Source organism: Erpetoichthys calabaricus, chromosome 2 (assembly GCF_900747795.2).
Source record: "Erpetoichthys calabaricus chromosome 2, fErpCal1.3, whole genome shotgun sequence".
NCBI classification, from domain to species: domain Eukaryota; kingdom Metazoa; phylum Chordata; class Cladistia; order Polypteriformes; family Polypteridae; genus Erpetoichthys; species Erpetoichthys calabaricus.
Genome location: NC_041395.2, coordinates 209,289,496 through 209,311,686, shown reverse-complemented (window position 1 = coordinate 209,311,686; position 22,191 = coordinate 209,289,496). Strand labels below are relative to the sequence as shown.

General features: G+C 37.7%; 1 protein-coding gene across 1 annotated transcript in view; it reads right to left on the bottom strand.

Moving 5' to 3' along the window:
* Nucleotides 1-22,191, bottom strand: part of hcn3 (hyperpolarization activated cyclic nucleotide-gated potassium channel 3) — an 86,498-nt gene that overhangs the window by 42,513 nt on the left and 21,794 nt on the right. The window contains exon 2 of the mRNA XM_028793373.2: nt 4,942-5,371. Coding sequence (XP_028649206.1) covers nt 4,942-5,371 — 430 coding nt within the window. The remainder of the gene's footprint in view (nt 1-4,941; nt 5,372-22,191) is intronic.

Genomic DNA, 22,191 nt, shown 5'->3' with positions numbered 1-22,191 from the left:
CATACTGTGTACATGTATTTTTTAATTCAAAGACAAAACCTAATGTAGCACAAATGTTTTAAACATAGCTAAGATAACAAGATAGGCATGATTAGTGCACACAGGTATTTTGAGGGAAAAGTAGGTGTTATATTTTAGCAGATGAAAAAATCAATATATAATTGACAGTGGGGGTTTTGACATACAAAGTCATTCATCCCACTGAAAATAAGAATAGGTTAGAAATTTTTGGCTCAGGTTTCTTTTACTACTGTGTTGCCTTTCGATTCCAGACACAGCCAATTTTAAATTTCTGTAGCCAGGACACAAAGCTACGGTAGTCCTTGTTTTGGATCCTACAAATGTCTAAGGGTTTAGATTCTGTGATTATACAAACACATTTTACTTTTTTGCCTTACATTATATTACAGCATATTGATGTGTCTTACTTATACTAAAACAAATTTCAAAAACCACCCCCTCTCTTTTGGAAGCATACTGTATGTTTAGATCCATTTTGGGTTACAACATTCACATTCTCGCAAAATAAATCAGTGTCAGGATGATTTCAGAGGAAATAGAAATGTGAATTGCTTCTTTAAACAAAGATGTATATTCTTGTTTGTATTTTTGAATGATTTGCTTAAAAAGAAGCCAATAACATGACAATGTGTATATAATGGAGTATCTGCTGTATAAACATTTTGTGGATATTGCATGCTGTCTTTGAGTTTTCACTAATATGTGAGTTACCTACTCACTTTAAAATGCCTAATAAAAGCCCTGGTTTCTAGTACATGGTTAATTCCTCTTGTACGTGAGATTCTCCAGCGCCCTCTGATCCTGTGAAAGACAAATTTGGTACTTAAAAAAGGTGGATGGGTAGAAATTGAGGAGAAATTTTTTGACATTGTGCTAGGAAGACAGTGGATGGTTGAAAAACTCTGAGGTTAAGTGTCATTACAGATATTTTAGAAGCTTTTTGCACACAAGTTGGATTAAAAAATTAACTAGTACTTGCAAAAGATGCTAATTTATCTTTTTTTACAACATGTTATATTCACAGTAAGTCAGAGACCTATATAAACATTGAACGACATGGTGTTGAATGATAGCAGCTGACAAGGATGTTATTAATGTAAGAATGAACAAACAACACTCATATACCACTTTTCTACAGCCAACACCATCCCAGTTCTTTACATATATTAGTTCTTTGCCTATTAATATAAATTACATTTCACAGGAGATGCCAAACATAATATATTAAATGATAATATATTGTATATCAAGAAAACATTTTATAGTGATTATAAATTAAAATTGAATGATATGTGCATATTTTATTTTAGCATGTGTGTAACTTTGTCCTAGAAAGAACCTACCTTTTCTGTTCATTTAGTTTTTACGCATAATTTTATTCTGACCTTCCCTTCATGAGTGATAATCATCCTTTAAAATGGTACATTTCTGTTTGAAAATTTATAGAGTGGATATAAAATAAAAATCAAATAGGAATGGAGGTCATCTGTTTAAATGTATCCTGTGGTGGCAAGATCCATTATCTCTATTAATGCAAGGTTAATTATGGCAGTGTAAATTCATGGATTGAGATTTACTGTCATGAAGATAATCTGCTGTAATCTGTCAATGTGGCCAGTGTTTCTATTCATCCAGCCACCCCCATTGCTCACTGTTGCCAATAAGGATTTTAAATGATTTTTTTTCCAAATTTACGCACAAAAAGAGCTAAGGAACAACACCACAACACTCTAAAAAGATGAATATAACATCAGTTCCTTAGTTAAATGAAATATGTGCATTACATTTGGATGTAAACATGACAAATTTGTTGTCTAACCTGATCAAAGTTTTTGCAGTAAAATTCTTTAGATGACATCCATTTCTTTCAGTTTGTCATAAGGCATTTTTGAAAGCAGTGTAAATGTAGAAAGATAATGAGAAATAACTGTTTTGCGATGAAGCACTAAGACTTGTTACACAACTGTTTTAGAAAATTTGACCACAGTTATTACTGATATGCTTCTTGCCTGATTTGGGAATGGTGAATTTGTGACACTATAGCACATTCATATTGTAGTATCCTTCTACTCTGTCACTGCTACATCATGCAGAGCATGGAGAAGAAAGGCATATACACAAAGACTAATTGCCTGCAGCAGAATGGGCAGTACTGTCGAGCACAGAGTATGGTTCAAGAGAAATTGGGGTTAGCTGATTTTGGTCCTCCCAGTGTAACTCAGTGAATGATACTGAAAAGAAACAGCCACTTGAGCAGGTGATCCAAAACACAGTAAGCAAGATTTTGATATTCAAGCCTGATTTGGTGAAATCAAAATATATCTGTTCATAGATAAACCAATTATAATTGTTCATATGTTTCATTAAACATTCACTAGCTAAGAAACCAAAACCTTTGGAAATATGAGCTCTTGACCTGAGAAAGCAACATTCTGGTAGATGTTCAAGTCTGAAATCATAGATTGCAAAGTCAGGAAATATCTATAAACCTTGACTGCTATATGTTGCTGACCTTTAATGTTGTGTAGTAAAAAAATATGGCCACAATTACAGTCTATAATAGTAATAAGCCCATAATTTTAAATGAATACATTTAAATTTAAAAATAAAATTTTAAAAATACATTTGAATACATTTGTGAATTTCCCCTTGGGATTAATAAAGTATCTATCTATCTATCTATCTATCTATCTATCTATCTATCTATCTATCTATCTATCTATCTATCTATCTATCTATCTATCTATCTATCTATCTATCTATCTATCTATATGCTTTTCTGGCATTCAGGTTTATTTGTGACTATATTATGCCTGCTCAAATTAATCTGTGCTTAACCATAACTTTTTAAGTTAACTAAAGTAACCAATAGGCAAATTAATTATATGAATAAACAAAATTGGTTGGAAGTGCCCATCTAAAACATTGCTTGATAAACAGTCAAAACGGTTGGGGGGTTTTAATGAGTTAATATAACAAGAGTGCTTTTAAGTTATTCCATTGAATTGAGAAGTCATTTCTTCAGTAACTCAGACCTCACATTAATGAAGCATTCATTCATTCATTTTCTCAGCCTGTTTATTCTAGGTCCCTGGGGCTCTAGAGCCTTTTCTGACAGCACCACATTTGCAAATCGTAAACCAGAACTGAATGAGACACCTTTCCAGTGCAGGGTTCATTCATTTGCACAGCCAAACTTGCTCAAACTGCCAATTTAGAAATGTCAATCAACCTGAGCTCATGTGAACTTGCAAACTTGCATCAAGGTGCCTGAAACTGTAGGGCCACACCACTCACCGCTTATGTTCAGAGCAAATAATATTCATTATAATTATAGCAGATTCAGTCATCTGAAAATTTTAATGTAGGTTTAACCATACAAATCCTACTAGTAACCATACTACTTTTGTATATTTTTAGACTTCCACACAGTTAGTATTGGCAATGTCAGACTAAGGGTTGCGATGTTGCAGTGGCAGCTCAGTTTCTGCACTTAATAGCCTAGAATTCATATGTGGCAGAATATGGACAGCCAAAAAGCATAGCAAAGTAAAATACAGAAGTCTTTAGAATTTAGTGAACCCAACAATAGAACTGTAGGAAATGTTCTTTCATCTGAACACCATAACAAGGTTATCACATGCAGTACTAATTAGACCTTGATTGTGGCATAACTTATAAGCTATTCCATCCCTGTTTCTCTATCCATTTTCTAAAGTGCAGGTTTTAGAAAGAGCCAGCACATACAGTAAATCTGAACCAGTCCTGAAGAGAATGCCATCAGTCACAAATACAAGAACAATCCACTGTAATGCAGGAAGAACATACAAATTCCAGACAAAAGACAAGTGGAATCACATCAGGGTTCAGAATAATGTGATGTAGTAATACTGATCACTTTGTCAAATTTTTGCCTTTCACTCTTTATATAGTGCTGTATATTGCATACATCTGCAGTGTCTATTAAATGTATTCACCCCTTGGAATTTTCAAATTTCATTGTCACAGAATAGAAAAAGACTTTTTAATAAAGATCTCTGAAAAATGTCTAAATTAATTACAAATACAAAACACCAAATAATTAATTACATAAGGCATTGTACAATTAACTCAACTGAGACCCCTAATAAAACACAAAGCAACATACAGATCATTAGGCACCTCACTAAAGCTCAGGTAGCATCTTTCCCACTGTGTGTTATTACTTTCATTGTCCATTATCTCCAAAGAACAATGATAGCTCCTGTAAAACAGTAATTCTTTCTCTAATGACCATCCACTGTGTCAGGATTGGTCAGCGCTGTGAGGACTGGCTAATTAAGTAAACCAGAAGGCTGCCCTTTAGAAAATTGGAGAGGAAGTGACTGACAAAAGGAAATGAGGTTAAATAATTCATTCAGTGTGTTACTTAATGTACCAAAAGATAAACCAAAAAAGAATACAAACCTGCTATCTGATAAGCATTCAATAGAGGTTCTAGTAGACTACCAATGCTTTTCCTCTTAGTGTAATTGGCGGTAATAATATTTTTATGAACAATGAGCGAGTCTCTGTGTAAATCTCAAAATACAAAAGCACATAATTAATTGGTCTGTACTTAGAGACATTGTATAAATGTGTAAATTGTTCAGAGCAGACATTATGAGAGCACAGGAGTTGTAAATTACATTTTTTAAATGGTTCCTTGCATTCAGACAACATACTTGTTGCTCAGTCATCCAAATGTTGTTTCAAGCACAGAAATCAATGTTCATAATTAAGATATTTATAAGCATACGAAAAAAATTGACATGCCCTTTAAATAGAATATTTAATTCCACTGTAATCAAAGTCTGCTGATATTTATTGCTGATATACAGATATGTCCAGTTTGACCTTAATTTTTATATCAAAAGTTAGCAAATATACTGCATTACATACCTCTTCCCACTGATGAATGTATCTGATAAGGCGGGATAGCCGAAGAAGTCGCAGAAGACTAAGAATCTTGGTAAAGCGTACAATACGAAGTGCACGGGCAGTGCGGTACACTTCTGAGTCCACCCGTGGTTCCAGGTCCACAATTAGAAATATATAGTCAACTGGGATGGAAGACACAAAGTCCACCAGAAACCAGCTCTTCAGGTATTTCATTTTGATTGTGTGGGGATCCAAGATGATTTCTGTGTTGTCCTCTTTTACAATGCCCGTACGGAAGTTGAGAACAAGATCGATCAGGAAGAACGTGTCTGAAACCACATTGAAGACTATCCAGGGTGGTGTATTCTCATCCTTGAAGAAAGTGATGCCAACAGGCAAAATGATTAGGTTAGCCACCATAAGAAGCAGCATGATTAAATCCCAGTAGAACCTGCAGAGGAATAGAGACAAGCAAAACTCAGCTGGAAAAAAACATGTCTAACCAATAAGCTAGTGGCTCTGAGAATCAAAAAGTGAAGTTCAGTTAAGCAAAAATGAACAAATACCTTTGAAAGTGAATCATCTTAGATGTGGATTCTTCACATTCTTAACTGATGTATTATGTTTGGAACCGCACTAGAAGTCTGACATGAAATAACCCCATCATCATGTAGGATCTTTATGATTTTGAAAATGTAGCATTCATCTCTTTATCTGCTTTCTGAAAATATTTTTTTTTCCATTTCACAGGGAGATAAAGTCTATCCCTAGGTAAGATGCCAGTCCAGCCTAGGACACCACTTGTCTACACACCACAGTGTTTCAAATGGGGCCAGTTTATTAACTAACCAGCACATATTTGAGATAATGAATGGAAACAAAGAGTAGTAGGAGAATATCCTCTGAAACATGAGCAAAAACTGAAAACTCAGCTAAAGCAGGGATTGGGCTTTGCAGGTATTTGAATCCAACTTTGAAAAGTTTTTCTGAAGGTAGTAAATGTACTAATAAATACATTTTCCCATGTTTGAGAAAAGTTACATTCATTCAGAACATGTTGTTCTCTCTGGCTGTTTAATTACTGTTCTATTTACAACTTTCAACTATAGTATTTCTAAAGACAGGCTCAGGACAATCTACACTGCAGGCCCAATTATTAGGCAAATTGTATTTCTCAGGATTCATTTTATGTTAAATAAATACAACAGTCTCTGTCAGTCCAATTTTTTTTACATCAAAATCTAATATTTAACAATGGAAAAATGAGTTTTGTCTTTATCGGGGGAAAATATAAATGTGTGTAATTATTAGCCAACTGAATTACAAATAATTTTTTCCTCACTTGCTTGTTTACTCACAAAATAAGTAACATAAATGGACATATAACAATTAACAAATAACATTTTTCGCCTATCCGTTTCTTTACCTATCACAGTTAACTTTTGCTGAAGCCTCCCAAATGCTGTTCAAATAGGTGTATGTTTTTTCTTCATTGTAAATCTCACATTTGAAAAGGGCCCACAAGTTTTCAGTAGGACTTAAGTCAGGTGAGGAAGGGTCCTGGTCATTCTTTGGTGATCTCTGAGCCCTTTGCTGGCTAGTAAAGCAGTGGTGTACTTGGATGCTTGTGATGGATTATTGTACTGCATAAAGATCTTGACCTTCTTGAATCCTACTGTACCACAGCCTGAAGAAAGCATCTTACAGGAACCAGCAGTAGGTTTGGGAGTTGATTTTCAGTCCATCTTCAACCCAAAAGGGTCTACTAGCTCATCCTTAATGACAGCAGCCCACACCAGTTCCATTCACCCACCTTGCTGGCACCTGACTCGAATATGTGCCCTGTGTCCATTAGTGGTCCAGGAATGGGCCCACCCTTCTGGTCCATCAAGAGTCACTTTCATTTCATCTATTTATAAAAAATGTTTAAAAATCAGTCTTCAGGTATTTCTTTGCCTAATCTTGTTGCCTTAACCTGTGAATCTTTTTCAGCAGTAGGCATGTTTCAGCCTTCTTTACCTTAGCCATATATCTGAGCATTTGAAACATTTTACTTCCGAACACTCCAGGCAGGTTGCAGTTCTGGAATATGGTGTCACTGATGACAAATGGGTTCCTGGTAGCTTTACATTTAAACTTTCTCAAGCCTTTTGCAGTTAATTTACATCTTTACTTTTCCATATGTTTTTTGTGACTATGCTGTCTATTCACAACAAAATATTTTGATCGTCCTGTGGTCAATCCTCAACAGTTTAACAATTTTTAGAGAGTTGCAACTGTCTGAATGGCATTTTGCAATTTTTCATTTTTTGGTATCTGTTAAATCTCTTTTTTAGCCCATTTTTCCTGAGGTAATGAAGCTGCCTAATAATTACGCATACCTTGATATAAGGTGTTAATCACTTTAAGCCACATCCCCTCTCATTAAACAATTACCTAGCACCTGAAAATTAATACATCCAGTAGCCAGGATTGGAAAATGAGTACTAAAATAATGATATGGTCAGAAAATTGACATACAGTACTTAACAATTGTGCTTTCAGTGTAGGTCGTTAGCTCCTGTCTGTCTGTGGAAAGGGTGTAGAGTTCAAACAAACTAAACCATAGGATTTAGAGTTTGCTGTACCTTAGGCTCTTGTACTAATTCACAGATGTGGTATTTCAGTATTTTATTAACCATCAAATACGTACTCTTCAGTTTCCTCATACGGTATATTAGTCAACAAAATCACGTACGTTATAGCACCCTGCATCAGATTGTAACATCAAATGCTTACTAATTAACAGCATTATACTGTATGTTTGGTGCTTTTGGTCAGTACTAGCTCCCTATTACATTATCTAATCCCTTTCACCTTGTTTACATTAAACCATTCAACTTTACCTTTTTTTCATGTACTCAAGTCTCATGTGCTGGAGGAAGAGGCCAAGAGTGTGAATGAAAGAGTACTCTTGGCAGTATGTTTGCATTCTGTTGAAAAGGGATCTAGCTGACATAGCAGGCCTAAAGAGGCAGTGGTGTTTTGTATTCATTTCCATTACAACATAATTATGTATTCTTTCTTTGATCATCTCTCACTTTAGTGTTTTGTACAAATACAACATTTTATGATTTTCTCCTTCCCTAACATTCATTCTGGTGTCACAAGTTTGCCATGAGGGATGGCTTTCACTCGTATGAAATGCAAAAGTATTTTGTGAGTAATGCTTTTAATATATCTATTATGATGTGTTGACCCATGGTTACATGACAGCCTTATAATAAATAAGCAAGTAAACCTTTTTTTTTGTTTATTATTTTCTTTTTTATTTAAGTGGAATTAAGATAGCAAAAAGCACCATAAATACAACCTATTTATTATCAGGAGGACTATTTATGCAAAATAAGAATTTTGAATAACAGGTAGGCCTACAGGTGTGTCAACTGTTCAAAACTATCAATTATTTTATTTTACCCCTTATTTTGTCTTGTTACTGCCCTCTCCTTTGCAACCCCAAACTGAAAATTGACATTAGTAGTACAGACCTTTGTACAAGGACCACAATTTATGGAACCTAAACATACACAAAGGATCCAAGGTTTTAGTCTAAATCTGCCTACTGGGAATCTTATCTACTGATGCATACCTAACCTGCTGTCTAGTACCCCTAATATACCCTGCTTGTCTAATGCATTGCTTCCTGAGGGAAAGACTATAAGTGATCTCCTATTCATAAATAAGCAACATCCTAACTCCTGGCTCCACAGCAACATTTGTCTATTGCATAGTGGTTTTGATGTCTTTCTGTTTGTGGCATGGGTATTCCAATCTATAGGAAATACCCTGTGTTTGTCATTATACAGTTTATCCATGAAGATCAAGATAAACATTCAATAGGGCTGCAAATGCTGCAAAATTGTTTAGCAAGTTTCTCAGCGAGGGCGGCACGGTGGCGCAGTGGGTAGCGCTGCTGCCTCGCAGTTGGGAGACCTGTGGACCTGGGTTCGCTTCCCAAGTCCTCCCTGCGTGGAGTTTGCATGTTCTCCCCGTGTCTGCGTGGGTTTCCTCCGGGCACTCCGGTTTCCTCCCACAGTCCAAAGACATGCAGGTTAGGTAGCTTGGCGATTCTAAATTGGCCCTAGTGTGTGCTTGGTGTGTGGGTGTGTTTGTGCGTGTCCTGTGGTGGGTTGGCACCCTGCCCGGGATTGGTTCCTGCCTTGTGCCCTGTGTTGGCTGGGATTGGCTCCAGCAGACCCCCGTGACCCTGTGTTTGGATTCAGCGGGTTGTAAAATGGATGGATGGATGGAAGTTTCTCAGCGATTTCTGCCTGCACTTCTGAGATCAAGAAATATATACATCTTGCCATTACCGCTAAAGTATGCTAGCCCAAATGTTATGGTACCAAAACATTTTTTATAATGTGATATTCTTTCAGAACATGTCTCTTAGCAGCCGTTAATCTACTCAGTTCCTAAAATCCTCATTTTTGGTACTCAGCATTCATTGCAAGAGAAACTACTACTAAATGTATCAAGCTAAGGTTTTTTCCCAGTCAACATTGTGAGGCATGTGCACAACTGGATTTTATTTTGCATAAACGTAAATCATTGCTGAAGAATCCTGAAAGAAGGGAGTCACTAAGACTGTGACTAACATGTTGGTAGAGCACACCACACCACACCACACATTTTCTTATAAGTAATTCATTGTAAAGGTACAAGGTATAATGAGGACATAGTGATTACAATCCGCTCACTCACTTTTGCACCCAGAAGAAAAGAAGATTAATTAAATGCAAGTGACACTAATGTATGACAGCCCACATAGGATGCAACACCATAAGATATGACTGCAGACTAAATGGTAAGAATACACAAATGCCAAAGCAAGGCAAGTATCTCTATAATTCATGATCTGCCATATATAGTTAATTTTATTGCTTTAGATTTAAAGCCCAGTGTAGCTGCTCTTGTATTTCCATATGCCTCTTCAAAAAAACAAAACTGAAACATGGCTGTTTTCACAGAAAGAGAAAAAAGTTACCTTTGCCATTCTTTTTATAGCTACATTTTATTTCTGGTGTTCATTGAATAATGCCATATAACCATCTGATCTTGTAAGATGTTAAAATGTAAACTTCCAGCATATAATAAGTAACAGAATGAACAGAATAATTACTTATTATACAGTTGAGTGTTATAGTCGTACAAATAGGAAATGGTGATAAGGGAAAAAAAGAAAAAAGCAGCAAGGCATATTCATAGCAGATATGTTCATTAAAAATGTCATTCACTTGCATAGCCTCACACAATTAAAACATGAGCTTACAACATTTATAAAAAAATCATGGCAGTAGCTTTCATTCATAGTGCTGCTACTCAGCAGGAATAAGACAAGGGTATAATTTGTTCGCTCTTGCTCTCTGCCTTTATTTTTCCCAGGACAGGATTATAGCCACATTAAGCTTGCTTCAGTCAAATGAAAACACAACTTAATCTTCCTCTCATAAGCCACACAACATGTGCTGCACTGCTATTTTTAAACACTGGCTAAATTTGTGTGCAAGATTCACTTCAAACAACTTTATTCTTGTGGAGAAGGTGTGCATAAACTTTTACCAATAACCAACCTATTTTTAGATTACTGTTCAGGTAGTTTTAAGACCATCAACAATACCACACATTAGGAGAGCAAGTAAAATCTACATTCACATTTTTTTCACTCTTAAAATGCACATTATTGAGGACCATACGCATTTTATTAAAAAAACTGTTTATTCTGAAAAAATGTTACTGGTGATGCCCTAGAACTCAAGCAGAAACTAAAATCCAGAAGTTTAAGGCACCAATTCTCTAGCTTCTAAAACTAGAGCAGAGATCAGCACCTTGGATAGCACAGTGAAACTTACTGCCCACATACAGTATGTGTTATGGAACAGTGTTAAAAACTGCCATTACAATGTAATTTATTATGCTTAACTAAATCACTTGAGATGGGTTAAGAGCTAAAATGAAATCTGACAAAGCCTGTAAAATTAATATGATGTTTATCAAATACACACATGAAAATTTTACCTTTAACAACTTTTTTATGGTCTGTACTAGGGGGCCCTGCCCCCTGCTCGCTTCGCTCACCCACCTCCGGGTTTGATTTACCGGATATACAATAGGAATTGTTATATATGCATTATTTTAACTTTTACTTTAAAACTTTTGTAAACACAATACTTGTCCTTTATTTGTAGCCCCGGGCGTTAAATCTGTTTCTCGTAGGGTGTATAACACTGCTCGCGTTGTGAAGGGGGGGTTGTGGTGGCTAAACGCACGCTAAGGAGATGCAGTCAGATCATGTTGTCTTGCTGCTGCTGCTGGCGAGCTGCCTGTTATGTTTGTCGTGCTGCGCGTCGATCATTTAAAAGCTTGTATAGCAGCTGTCCTTTTGCCACTTTGTGTCTCTGCCGCTCGCGTTGTGAAGGGGGTGCTGAACGCATGCTAAGGAGTTGCAGTCGGATCATTTACTGGCTTCCAGCTGCTGCTGCTGGCAAGCTGCATGTTCTGCTTGGCGTTTGTCATTGTTGATTGAGCTGGGAGCACATGATGTCTGACTACCAAAAGCATTCCAACAACTGCTTGATTAGATGTCTGTGAACTTGTTTTAAATGTTGTGTCACTGCCTTGTCTCGCGTGACGTTATAGTGTCTCTCGTGGGATGTCAAATTGCAATCTCTTGGCACCAAGTCACATGTTTAAGGTCCCCGTGAGACACTCCGTGGCCAATCTCATTCAACTCGCAGGTCTTTTAAGTGTCTTCTGAGAAGATCACGTCTCGTCTCCCTTGTCTCCCTTCCAACAAGATTTTTTTTTTATATAATAGAGAGATATGTTCTTCCATCAGTTTTGTTAACTTGCGAAATAATGGGTGGCAGGGAAACAGCCAGTTCCAGCACCATCAAATGTAATGTACAAATATACTCTGGGTGTAATAAAGTCTGTTGCATTGTATTCTCTCACACACATATATTTATAGTTTGAAAAATTAGTCACTTTAAAACTTAATGCATAATAACACATGGATACAACAGGATATCTGATGGATATAAAAGATGTAACATTTAATGGTAAATAAAATTCACTGCATTTGTTCAGATATTTTTATAGTTGGAGTTGAGGCATGCCACCTGCACAGTGAGTCAATAGTGGGTATTGAACTGGCAATCTTGTGATTATGGCTGTGCCAGCCATGTACCAGATTAAGCAGAGCATCCTTTTTAAGAGTAATTTTACTTGTTTTAACTTTTAAGTTGGGGACCATAGTGGTTAGTGCTACTTATTCAAAGTTTTAGAGATCTCTGTTTAATTGCAGACCTAGTTAATATTTGTGTTCATAAGGAGCTGTTCTATGTTCTGTCATCCCAATGATATGTATGTTATTTTAATTATATACTGTAACTAGGCACTATTAATTAGCTTGGTGTAGGTGTGATGGCATTTTATCAGAGGTTTGGTAGATGCCTCGTGCCCAGTGTTGGTGAGAGAGATTTGGGCTCACCTAAATGTTGTATGCAGTAAGAAAGTAGATAAGTAGCTAGTAATACCAAAAATTTCCTGCTTAGCCAAGATCACACATTTTAATTCTCACTTCACTTCACTCTTTCAGTTCTTAAACCTAGGGAACCTAGGATGAATGATGGGCCACTAGAATGAGATTTTCTTCTACAGGTAGAGCACTTTTGCTGTTCTATTTTCTTGTTATTTGTGGTTGAATTTTGGCTTTATAAAAAGCTCTGTAGCCGTTTCTGAACACCGGTAATGTAATAAAGGAAGGCTTAATTAAGTGTTTAAAATGCTGTTATAAAATAGAGAACAAAGACAAATCTGTTTCAGAGCAAAAAGTTTTTCTTTTATTCCATTATAATTGACAGTTTAAACTGTAAAAGTAACTGCGTTAAAATAATGCGTAAACATTTTAAACCATGTTCATTTGCACATTCAGCAGTAAATGTGCAATTTAGACTTTGATGAGGCCCTAAACTACAAAAAGCATGAATGCCTCTTGTTAAAAAAATTATACTTGGAAGTCCTCACAAAGGTGCAGAAATCTTTGGAACTAAAAACATTCAAAACATATGCACTCACTGACTACTTTATTACATACACCTTTCTAGTACTAGGTTGGACACCCTTTTGCTTTCAGAACTGCCGTAATTCTTCATGGAATAGATTCAACAAGAAGCTGGTGACATTCCCCAGGGATTTTGGTCCGTATTGGCATGATAGAATCATGCCGTTGCTGCATATTTGTTGGCTACACATCCATGATGTGAATCTCCCATTCCACCACATTCCAAAAGTGTTCAATTGGATTGAAATCTGGTGACTGTGGATGCCATTTGAGTACAGTGAACTCATTGTCATGTTCAGGAAATCAGTTTGAGAGTATCTGAGCTTTGTGATATGGCATGTTATCCTGCTGAAAGTAGCTGTCAGAAGATGGGTACACTGTGGTCATAAAGGAATGGACATGGTCAGCAACAATACTCAGGTAGGCTGTGGCATTTAAGCAATTCTCAGTTGGTACTAAGGGGCTCAAAGTGTGCCAAGAAAATATCCCCTACACCATTACACCACCACCACCAGCCTGAACCGTTGATACAAGGCAGGATGGATCCATGGTTTCATGTTGTCAACTCAAAATTCTGACCCTCCCATCCAAATGTCACAACAGAAATCGAGACTCATCAGACCAGGCAATGTTTTTCCAATCTTCTGTTGTCCAGTTTTAGTGAGCCTGTGCAAATTGTCATCTCAGTTGCCTGTTCGTAGCTTACAGGAGTGGCACCCATTTGGAGATGTACTTTTGCATACCTCGGTTGTACCGAGTGGTTATTTGAGTTACTGTTGCCTTTCTATCAGCTCAAACCAGTCTAGCCATTCTCCTCTGACCATTGGCATCAACTAGACATTTTTGCCCAGAGAACTGCCGCTCACTGGATATTTTCTCTTTTTCTGACCATTCTCTGTAAACCCTAGAGATGGTTGAGAGTGAAAATCTCAGTAGATCAGCTGTTTCTGAAATACTCAGACCAGCTTGTCTGGCACTAACAACCATGTCACATTCAAAGTCACTTAAATCACCTTTCTTCCCCATTCTGATGCTTTCGGTTTGAACTTAAGCAGGTCATCTTGACAATGTCTACATGCATAAATGCATTGAGTTGCTGCCATGTGACTGGCTGATTAGATATCTGAGTTAACAAGCAGTTGAACAGGTGTACCTAATAAAGTGGTTGTTGACTATATATGCCTTTTATTTATTTAATACTATAGTATTTAAAGTGAAAAATACAAATTATTTTCAAATTAATGTATTTACTGATTACATATGTAAAACTACAGTACACATACAAAGCTACATAAAATTTTAAAAGCCAAAACAATTCTGAAATTTTTTGAGGCCCTCTGCAGATTGTTAGTCCCTAATCTGTAGCTTGTTTATCATATGCCTAATTTTGGCACTGTCAGCAATTTAAAAATAATTGGCTCACCTGTATAGTCTAGTAGTAAGACTGTATGGTTGTGTGTTCAGTTCTCACTCCAGCTCTGGTTCTAGTATGTGATTGAAGTGTATTTATGTGTTCGCCCTGTGATAAACTGGTGCCCTATCTAGGTTTTGTTCCTGTCTTGTGCCCGATGCTATCTGGGATAGGCTCCAGCACCTCCCATGACCCTGTTCAGGACTAAGCAGGTTAGAAAATGACTGACTACTAGGAGTATACACTTGGTATGTGCCATAATATAGTGTTTTCATTAAAAGGTGCTAAATAAAATATTGTTCTCACTGGGCTATTTAACAAAATGTCAGGGCTATCTACAACTAAAGCTTGCTTTTATAATTTTTTATTATTGAAGTTTTTTCTTTAAGGGCGGCACAGTGGCACAGTGGGTAGCGCTGCTGCCTCGCAGTTAGGAGACCTGGGGACCAGGGTTCGCTTCCCGGGTCCCTCCCTGCGTGGAGTTTGCATGTTCTCCCCGTGTCTGCGTGGGTTTCCTCCGGGCGCTCCGGTTTCCTCCCACAGTCCAAAGACATGCAGGTTAGGTGGATTGGCGATTCTAAATTGGCCCTAGTGTGGGTGTGTGTGTGTGTCCTGCGGTGGGTTGGCACCCTGCCCAGGATTGGTTCCTGCCTTGTGCCCTGTGTTGGCTGGGATTGGCTCCAGCAGACCCCCGTGACCCTGTGTTCGGATTCAGCGGGTTGGAAAATGGATGGCTGGATGGAAGTTTTTTCTTTAACAGATGTAAAAAGGCGCTATATACGTGCACGACCCAACACAGATTGGACACGGAGGCACAGGTATAAAAAACTTTTATTTTTCTTCAGCTGGAGGGCACATCTTCCCCATGTCCCCCAGCCACAACACAGTCCCCAAAGCACCAACAGACCACACACTTTCTTCTCCTGCACCACCACACCTCCCAGGCAACCTCGTCCTCCTCCACCCGACTCTGGCTGCTGAGTGGTGGTTGCTGGCTCCTTTTATTGGGCACCTGGAAGAGCTCCAGGTGCTTGATTGCTGACATCTGGCTTCACTTCCGGGTGTGGCGAAACTAGTGCCCAGAAGGGTCCAGCAGCTCCTGCTGCAGCACCCCCTGGCGGCGCCTGCGGAACCCAACAGGGCTGCACAAAACTCCAACCCCCATAAAGCCCTGGGGGAGTCCGAGGCACCACTGCAACCCAGGGAGGCTGCCATCTAGCGTCCAGGGGGAGATGTTGTGTTTCCCATGCTTGCTCCCGTGGTACATATGCTGGTACATGTGCAAGGGCCCCGGCCATCCGTCACACAGCATTCACATATGCTGTCCTTTATTGAAGTCTATAGCTAAAAGCGGGATAGATAGATAGATAGATAGATAGATAGATAGATAGATAGATAGATAGATACTTTATTAATCCCAAGGGGAAATTACTGGTACTGATGATTATATAACATTATCAATCTCAATGGTTTACTTTTTAATGAATTAGAAATATATATAACAGTTAAAGTTGTATATAAAGCAGTACAAATAATTAATGGCACATTATAGTTTAACAGCAATAGTTGTAGAATTAAAGCAAGCAAACCACAGAATACTGTACCAATGTGTGTCTAAATCCTTTATAGAAATTTCAAACCTTTGTCATTTAGAACTGCTTTTGTCAGGTTGGCCTTTTAGAAGCCACATACCTGACCTTTCCATAAATGGTCAGACATTGCATAGCTAAGTTGTGGTTTAAGACAACCTATCACTCTGATCTAGGTGTAAATGACTCTTGTACTATAGATCGTGCAAGGTGACTCAAGTCAGACTTCTCCAGTTTCACTGAGGGTCAGTTTTTCCACATAATCGGAAGTGCACAACACCTCTAAATGCACTTTAATTAAACATAAATTGGTTAAATAATGCAACAACAGTAGTCTCACATTATACAGCAAACGGCACAGGGTATGCATATTAGTTTGGCTATAACTATGCTTATTTTCTGTACAAAAAACAGTGTGCTTTTCGTGTAATGGAATGCACTCCTAATTCTTTCAGAACTTTATGTAATTTTAAACACAGGCATGTGTTTCAGTTTCTGTGTTGCAGTACTATAGTCTATACTCTAATTTTCACTTAACTACATTGGATGTTGTCCCATTTGGCAAAACAGTGCAAGAGAAGCATGGTGCCTCATGGCATATGACAAGGTAGGAGCCAGTCAGAGAGACAGAAAGGGAGAGCAGAGGACCCACTTTAATAATATTATACTGTAGAACTGATATATTCCAGTATGGATAAGAAAATGGCCTTGTGGATGGTTTGCCCTATTACTGCAACTGGTATCCCGGAAATAAACACTCCAGAGAGCACCAGACCGAGAGAGAGAGGTAATGAAAGTCTGGCAGGAGGCCAGGAAAACCCCTGCAAGCAAGCAGCTGACAGAATAGAAGTCAGACTAGCCACCAGTTGGATCATGCTGTTTACTGGGGAATGGAAAATGCCAACAAACCAGCAAGGAGAAAGAAACTGTTCAGGGATGTAGTTCATCTTGAGCCTCTAGACGCAACTGTGGAATATAGGCTCTGGAGTTAAATAGGGTATTTGTGGTGAACCCGTTGTGGGTTTTAACAGCTACTCCTTGTTCATAATACATTTTGAGCTTGTAGTCAACATGGAACTTACTGTAGGTTTAAGGCGCAACAGAAGGTGGTACAAGTCAGATAGCGTTATTAATTTCTTGGGTGCCTAATACATATTTCCAATTAACCATGGTGTATGTTTTGGAAGTTATTTTCACCAGAGAACATTGCGGTAACATTATTAAAGTTACTAATCCTCTACAGCAATGTAGAATTTTACTAACATTATGGTTTTTATTTACGGCACAAATATTTTCAGTTTTGAATAGGCACCACTGTTTTGAGGTTATATTTCTAGGAAGTAACACTTTGTTACTAGGGACATGTTTCCCAGAAGTTGTGCATGCTGATTTCACTAGCATGACGCTTTAAATGCTGATGATGCATGTCTAATAGTGTCTAAAATTCCTGATCACTCTCAAAAGATTTTTTTCTAAAAAAAAAATAAAATCTTTGTGTTAAACTCTTGGTACAACAACTTTTGTTTTCAAATTTTGAAATTCATTTTTGGTTTAACATTCTGGTTTAGACAAAAGTATAATAGAACTCCTGGGTAGCAAATTGGCTAGTTCTTTGGTTATATATTTATCTTTTGGACCTCTTATGGCTCTACATAACATGAAGGTAGGCTGTATGTAGAGGGGACAGGACTACTTTGTACTACTTTAGAAGTTGGAAAGCATGAAAGCCAGTCCATCTGGCAGTCAGTCAAGCACTTGTCTCATGTCAAATGTCTTGCATTTGAATAGCATGCAGGCTGCTGTCTACTGCAGGTGGGGTTTACACTTTCTCCTTGTGTATGTATGGGTTTTGCTCTATGTACTCCTTTTTACCTGCCATTCTCCCAGAGTCATTCTTGTTAGTTTAATTGGCTTCTATATTGGCCCTTTTTGTGATTTTTGAGATTGTGGGTGTGTTCATGGATGGACTTAGTGATGGACTGATGGCCTATCCAGGCGGGTTCCTACATAGCGCCAATTCTAATGTGATAGACTATGGCCCCCATGACCCCCTACTGGTTTGAATATGTTTAGAGAATATTGTATAAAAGTAAACAACAAAGAATACCCTGTGTATTGCTGAAGGCAAATAAGCTTTTCAGAAACCTTTGCTGTAGCTTTCTGAAATGTGAATGTATAATAATAAATATGTTACAAGCACATATTTAACTAATTCTTCACTAATTTGTTGACAAATTTATGATGAGCCTTCCACGTCTTCAGGTTGGTGTTGTATCAGAATCCTATTATGTGATATAATCTACTCTTGCATTTTGCTCTGTTCTTGAACTAATACTGTTAATTACTTGCATTCTGTTCTGTGTATTGTATTGACCCCATTTTTTGAGACTCACTGAATGCTCATCCTACCTGAAAAGGGGTCACTCTCTGAATTGCCTTTACCAAGATATCTTCAATTTTTTTTCTAGTCCTCTTAAGGAGTAAAGGCTGGAGGGCTGTCAAAAACATGGCCTGTTAAAGCCCACTGTGGCACTCCTTGTGTGATTTTGGGCTATACACAAAAAAATTGTATTGTATTTTAGTATTGTAGTCTTGTATATCAGTTATGTCTAAATACACTGAGAATATCTATCAGGATGGGTTCCAAGAAAGGAATAAAGCCATGGGCCTCAGGACCATAAAGGCACATAATCATTTCAATAAATCAGTTATTATGTATTCCTGACAACTATTGCTTCAATGGACCACTGTTATCTGTTCAACACTCATAGTTACAGTATAAATATAAAGCCCTTCAAATGCATATGGTCTGAGTGAATCAACTTTAGCAGAATTTTATAACTAATTTTGGCCAGTCATTTCTGCATTTATTCATTTTTGAATTTGCTTTCTTTATTCCAGGGTTGGGGAAGTAGGATTTTATCCCAGCAGGAACAAACACAAAGCAGAAACCTACTTTGGATGGGATGGCTGCAGGCAACCCAAACACAGACACATTAATACACATACCAGGCAAATGTAGATTCAGCAATTAAACCAATGTGCATTTTGTCAAAAGGAAACCAGAGATCCCAGAGAAAACTGCCATGATCATGTTAAAACATCACAACTCTACACAGGTAGTGACCAGCCCAGAAATGAAACCCAGGTTCGCAAATCTGGTAAGAGGCAATGACTCTTGTGCCTTTGTGGTTGCCTTACTTCTGCTTATACACATGTAACTTAATACTAGGATCACATTTAGTTTCTCATTGGAAATGGTAAATTTCCTTCTACTTATCTACTCATAAGTTTATTTCTTCAGTAGTCAAATCAAGAAAGTTGTATTTCCTTGTTGGGAGGGGCAGTGAAGCTGAATAAGAGAGAAAGAAAATGAGAAAGAGGAAGACTCTTGAAGCTGCGGTGAAAATCAAAAACCTGCTTGTTCATGTGGGTGAGGGGGAGTTCTCTTTAGCTCATACAGATAAGCTGCTGTTATAACCTTGTCATGAAAAAAATCTCAAAATGGGTACAGACCTTAAGAACTAAACAGTAAAGGCCAGACCTGCTTGCTCCAAAGGTCTGCAATGACTGAATAGGCATAATTTCAGGCAGGTTTGTGGCCTGCACAGGCCCAAAAATGGGGCATTTTTAAAGTTCAAAATGCCCACAAAAATAAGCAGAGGAAACACCTTAAAAAAGCTCTTTCCAAAAACAAACATTCTGTAGTATTTACAAATGTATTACAGAAGATTAAAAATGATTGTCAAAAAACAAGACAAATACAAAAACAGATTAGACAGAATCTAAAAACAGCCAATCCCTAAGTCCAAAACTAAATGAAGCACAGATCTAAAGCCTGCGGTGGGCTGGCACCCTGCTCGGGATTTGTTCCTGCCTTTGGCCCTGTGCTGGCTGGGATTGGCTCCAGCAGACCCCCTTGACCCTGTGTTAGGATATGCCGGGTTGGAAAATGACTGACTGACTGACTAACAGATCTAAAGCAAGCTGAAACAGCTATTACAACTGTGGGTTTGTCTTAAATACCAATGGGGTGGTTACTCTGCTGTAGCATCAGGTGGCCTCAACATACAAGTGGTATGGCTTAGAGAGCTAGACATCACAAAAACAAAATTTATTGTGTAAACATCATAGCACCAATAAAAGAAATATTAATTAAGTCATAGAACATAAAAAGACACAATCAATGATATTTCAAAAATATATTTAAAAAAACCAAAATATTTAAATAAAGAGAAAACATAACATGAGCAGGTAAAATACCTTGTCTGAAACATAGCAATTGCTGCTTACAAACTTGGAGGCCAGTCTTGTCATCAATGACGTGAAACTTGAAATAGAGAGGAGTAAGACCCTGAGCAATTTGTCACAGTTGTGTTTAAAACTGGCAACAAAACAAAACACACTCTTCCTTAATGTCATCTCTGTAGGACATCTCGTGTTCATTAACCCTTTTTTATTTTTGAATAGCGTGTATGATTTGTATCATTTGTTTAATTCATTCCAAATAAAAAATTACTTTATTATATAACACATAGGCAACATAGTATTATAGGATTAAGTAGAGACAAGATAGCACTGTTTAAAATTAAGGTGATAACAAGTAAAGGAACCTTAAAATCAGTTGTTTCAGAATAACGCACTACCACAGTTAGAAATTGTTTAAGAACAAATCTAGTACAAATATAGGAGAGTATTCATAAATAGAACTATGGATCCATGAAAGGGGCGGCACGGTGGTGCAGTGGTAGCGCTGCTGCCTCGCAGTTAGGAGACCCGGGTTTGCTTCCCGGGTCCTCCATGCGTGGAGTTTGCATGTTCTCCCCGTGTCTGCGTGGGTTTCCTCCGGGCACTCCGGTTTCCTCCCACAGTCCAAAAACATGCAGGTTAGGTGGATTGGTGATTCTAAATTGGCCCTAGTGTGTGCTTGGTGTGTGGGTGTGTTTGTGTGTGTACTGCAGTGGGTTGACACCCTGCCCAGGATTGGTTCCCTGCCTTGCGCCCTGCGTTGGCTGGGATTGGCTCCAGCAGACCCCCATGACCCTGTGTTCGGATTCAGCGGGTTGGAAAATGGATGGATGGATGGATGGATCCAATTAAGAGCCTACCAATTACTGTGAGTAAAGGGAGGGCCTTCAGTCATAAGTAAGACATTTGAAAATCTTTGGGTGAGTAGTAGCAAATGACAAACTATGCTAAGCTGAATAGCGTTTTCTTGTCAAAATGTATTCATATATTTAAGTGAGCATGTCATGCAATGGTGGAATTTTTGTCGAAGGTTGATTCCTATTGTGGCAGCAAAGGGTAAAATGCAAACAAAATATCCATCCATCCATTATCCAACCTGCTATATCCTAATTACATGGTCACGGGGGTCTGCTGGAGCCAATCCCAGCCAACACAGGGTGCAAGGCAGGAAACAAAACCGGGGCAGGGCGCCAGCCTACCGCAGGCAAACAAATTATGAAAATGCAAATGAAAAAAATGAAAGCACAAACAGAAATCAAAATATGGCTGTGTGGATCATTCACAACTAACCATAAAATCTACGGAAGGCACCTGGGACCTTTTATGTTACCTTTGAAGTAATATGCAATCTTAAAGATGGAGGTGAAACAAAATTAATAACTGAAAAGGAAAAATATTATTTAAGGGTGAACTCACTGTTTGGGCAGAAAAGAGTGACGTTTATGTAAATGTTAGGAATACTTAACATTTTTATTTCACTTTTGAAATATGTTTATTTTTTGTTATTATTTTATTATTGCATTGGTAACATCATTGCTGTGACATTTTCTTTGCCACTGTCTGATGTCACCCCCACCATTTTTGGGGCCTACCATTTTATTTATGGTAATGGCACTCGTTGCTAGTCATGTAGTCTTGATGAACTGCTGAGTGTGACATAAGCACGCTACTACGTTAAAAGATATCAATGCTTTAATAAACATGCCAGAACATTTTAACCTTTTCTCTTCAAATATTACCACAATAAAAATTTGGTTAGAGCTTAGCTTTACTTTTTGACTTAGATTTTTGGTTTTGTGTTTAGGTTTTATCAAAAGGTTGTTTAACACATCTGTGTTACACTCAATTTACCAAGAAGACAGAAAATAACTAATTATATAGTAATATAAATATATCCTATGTGTAAATTAAAAATAGTC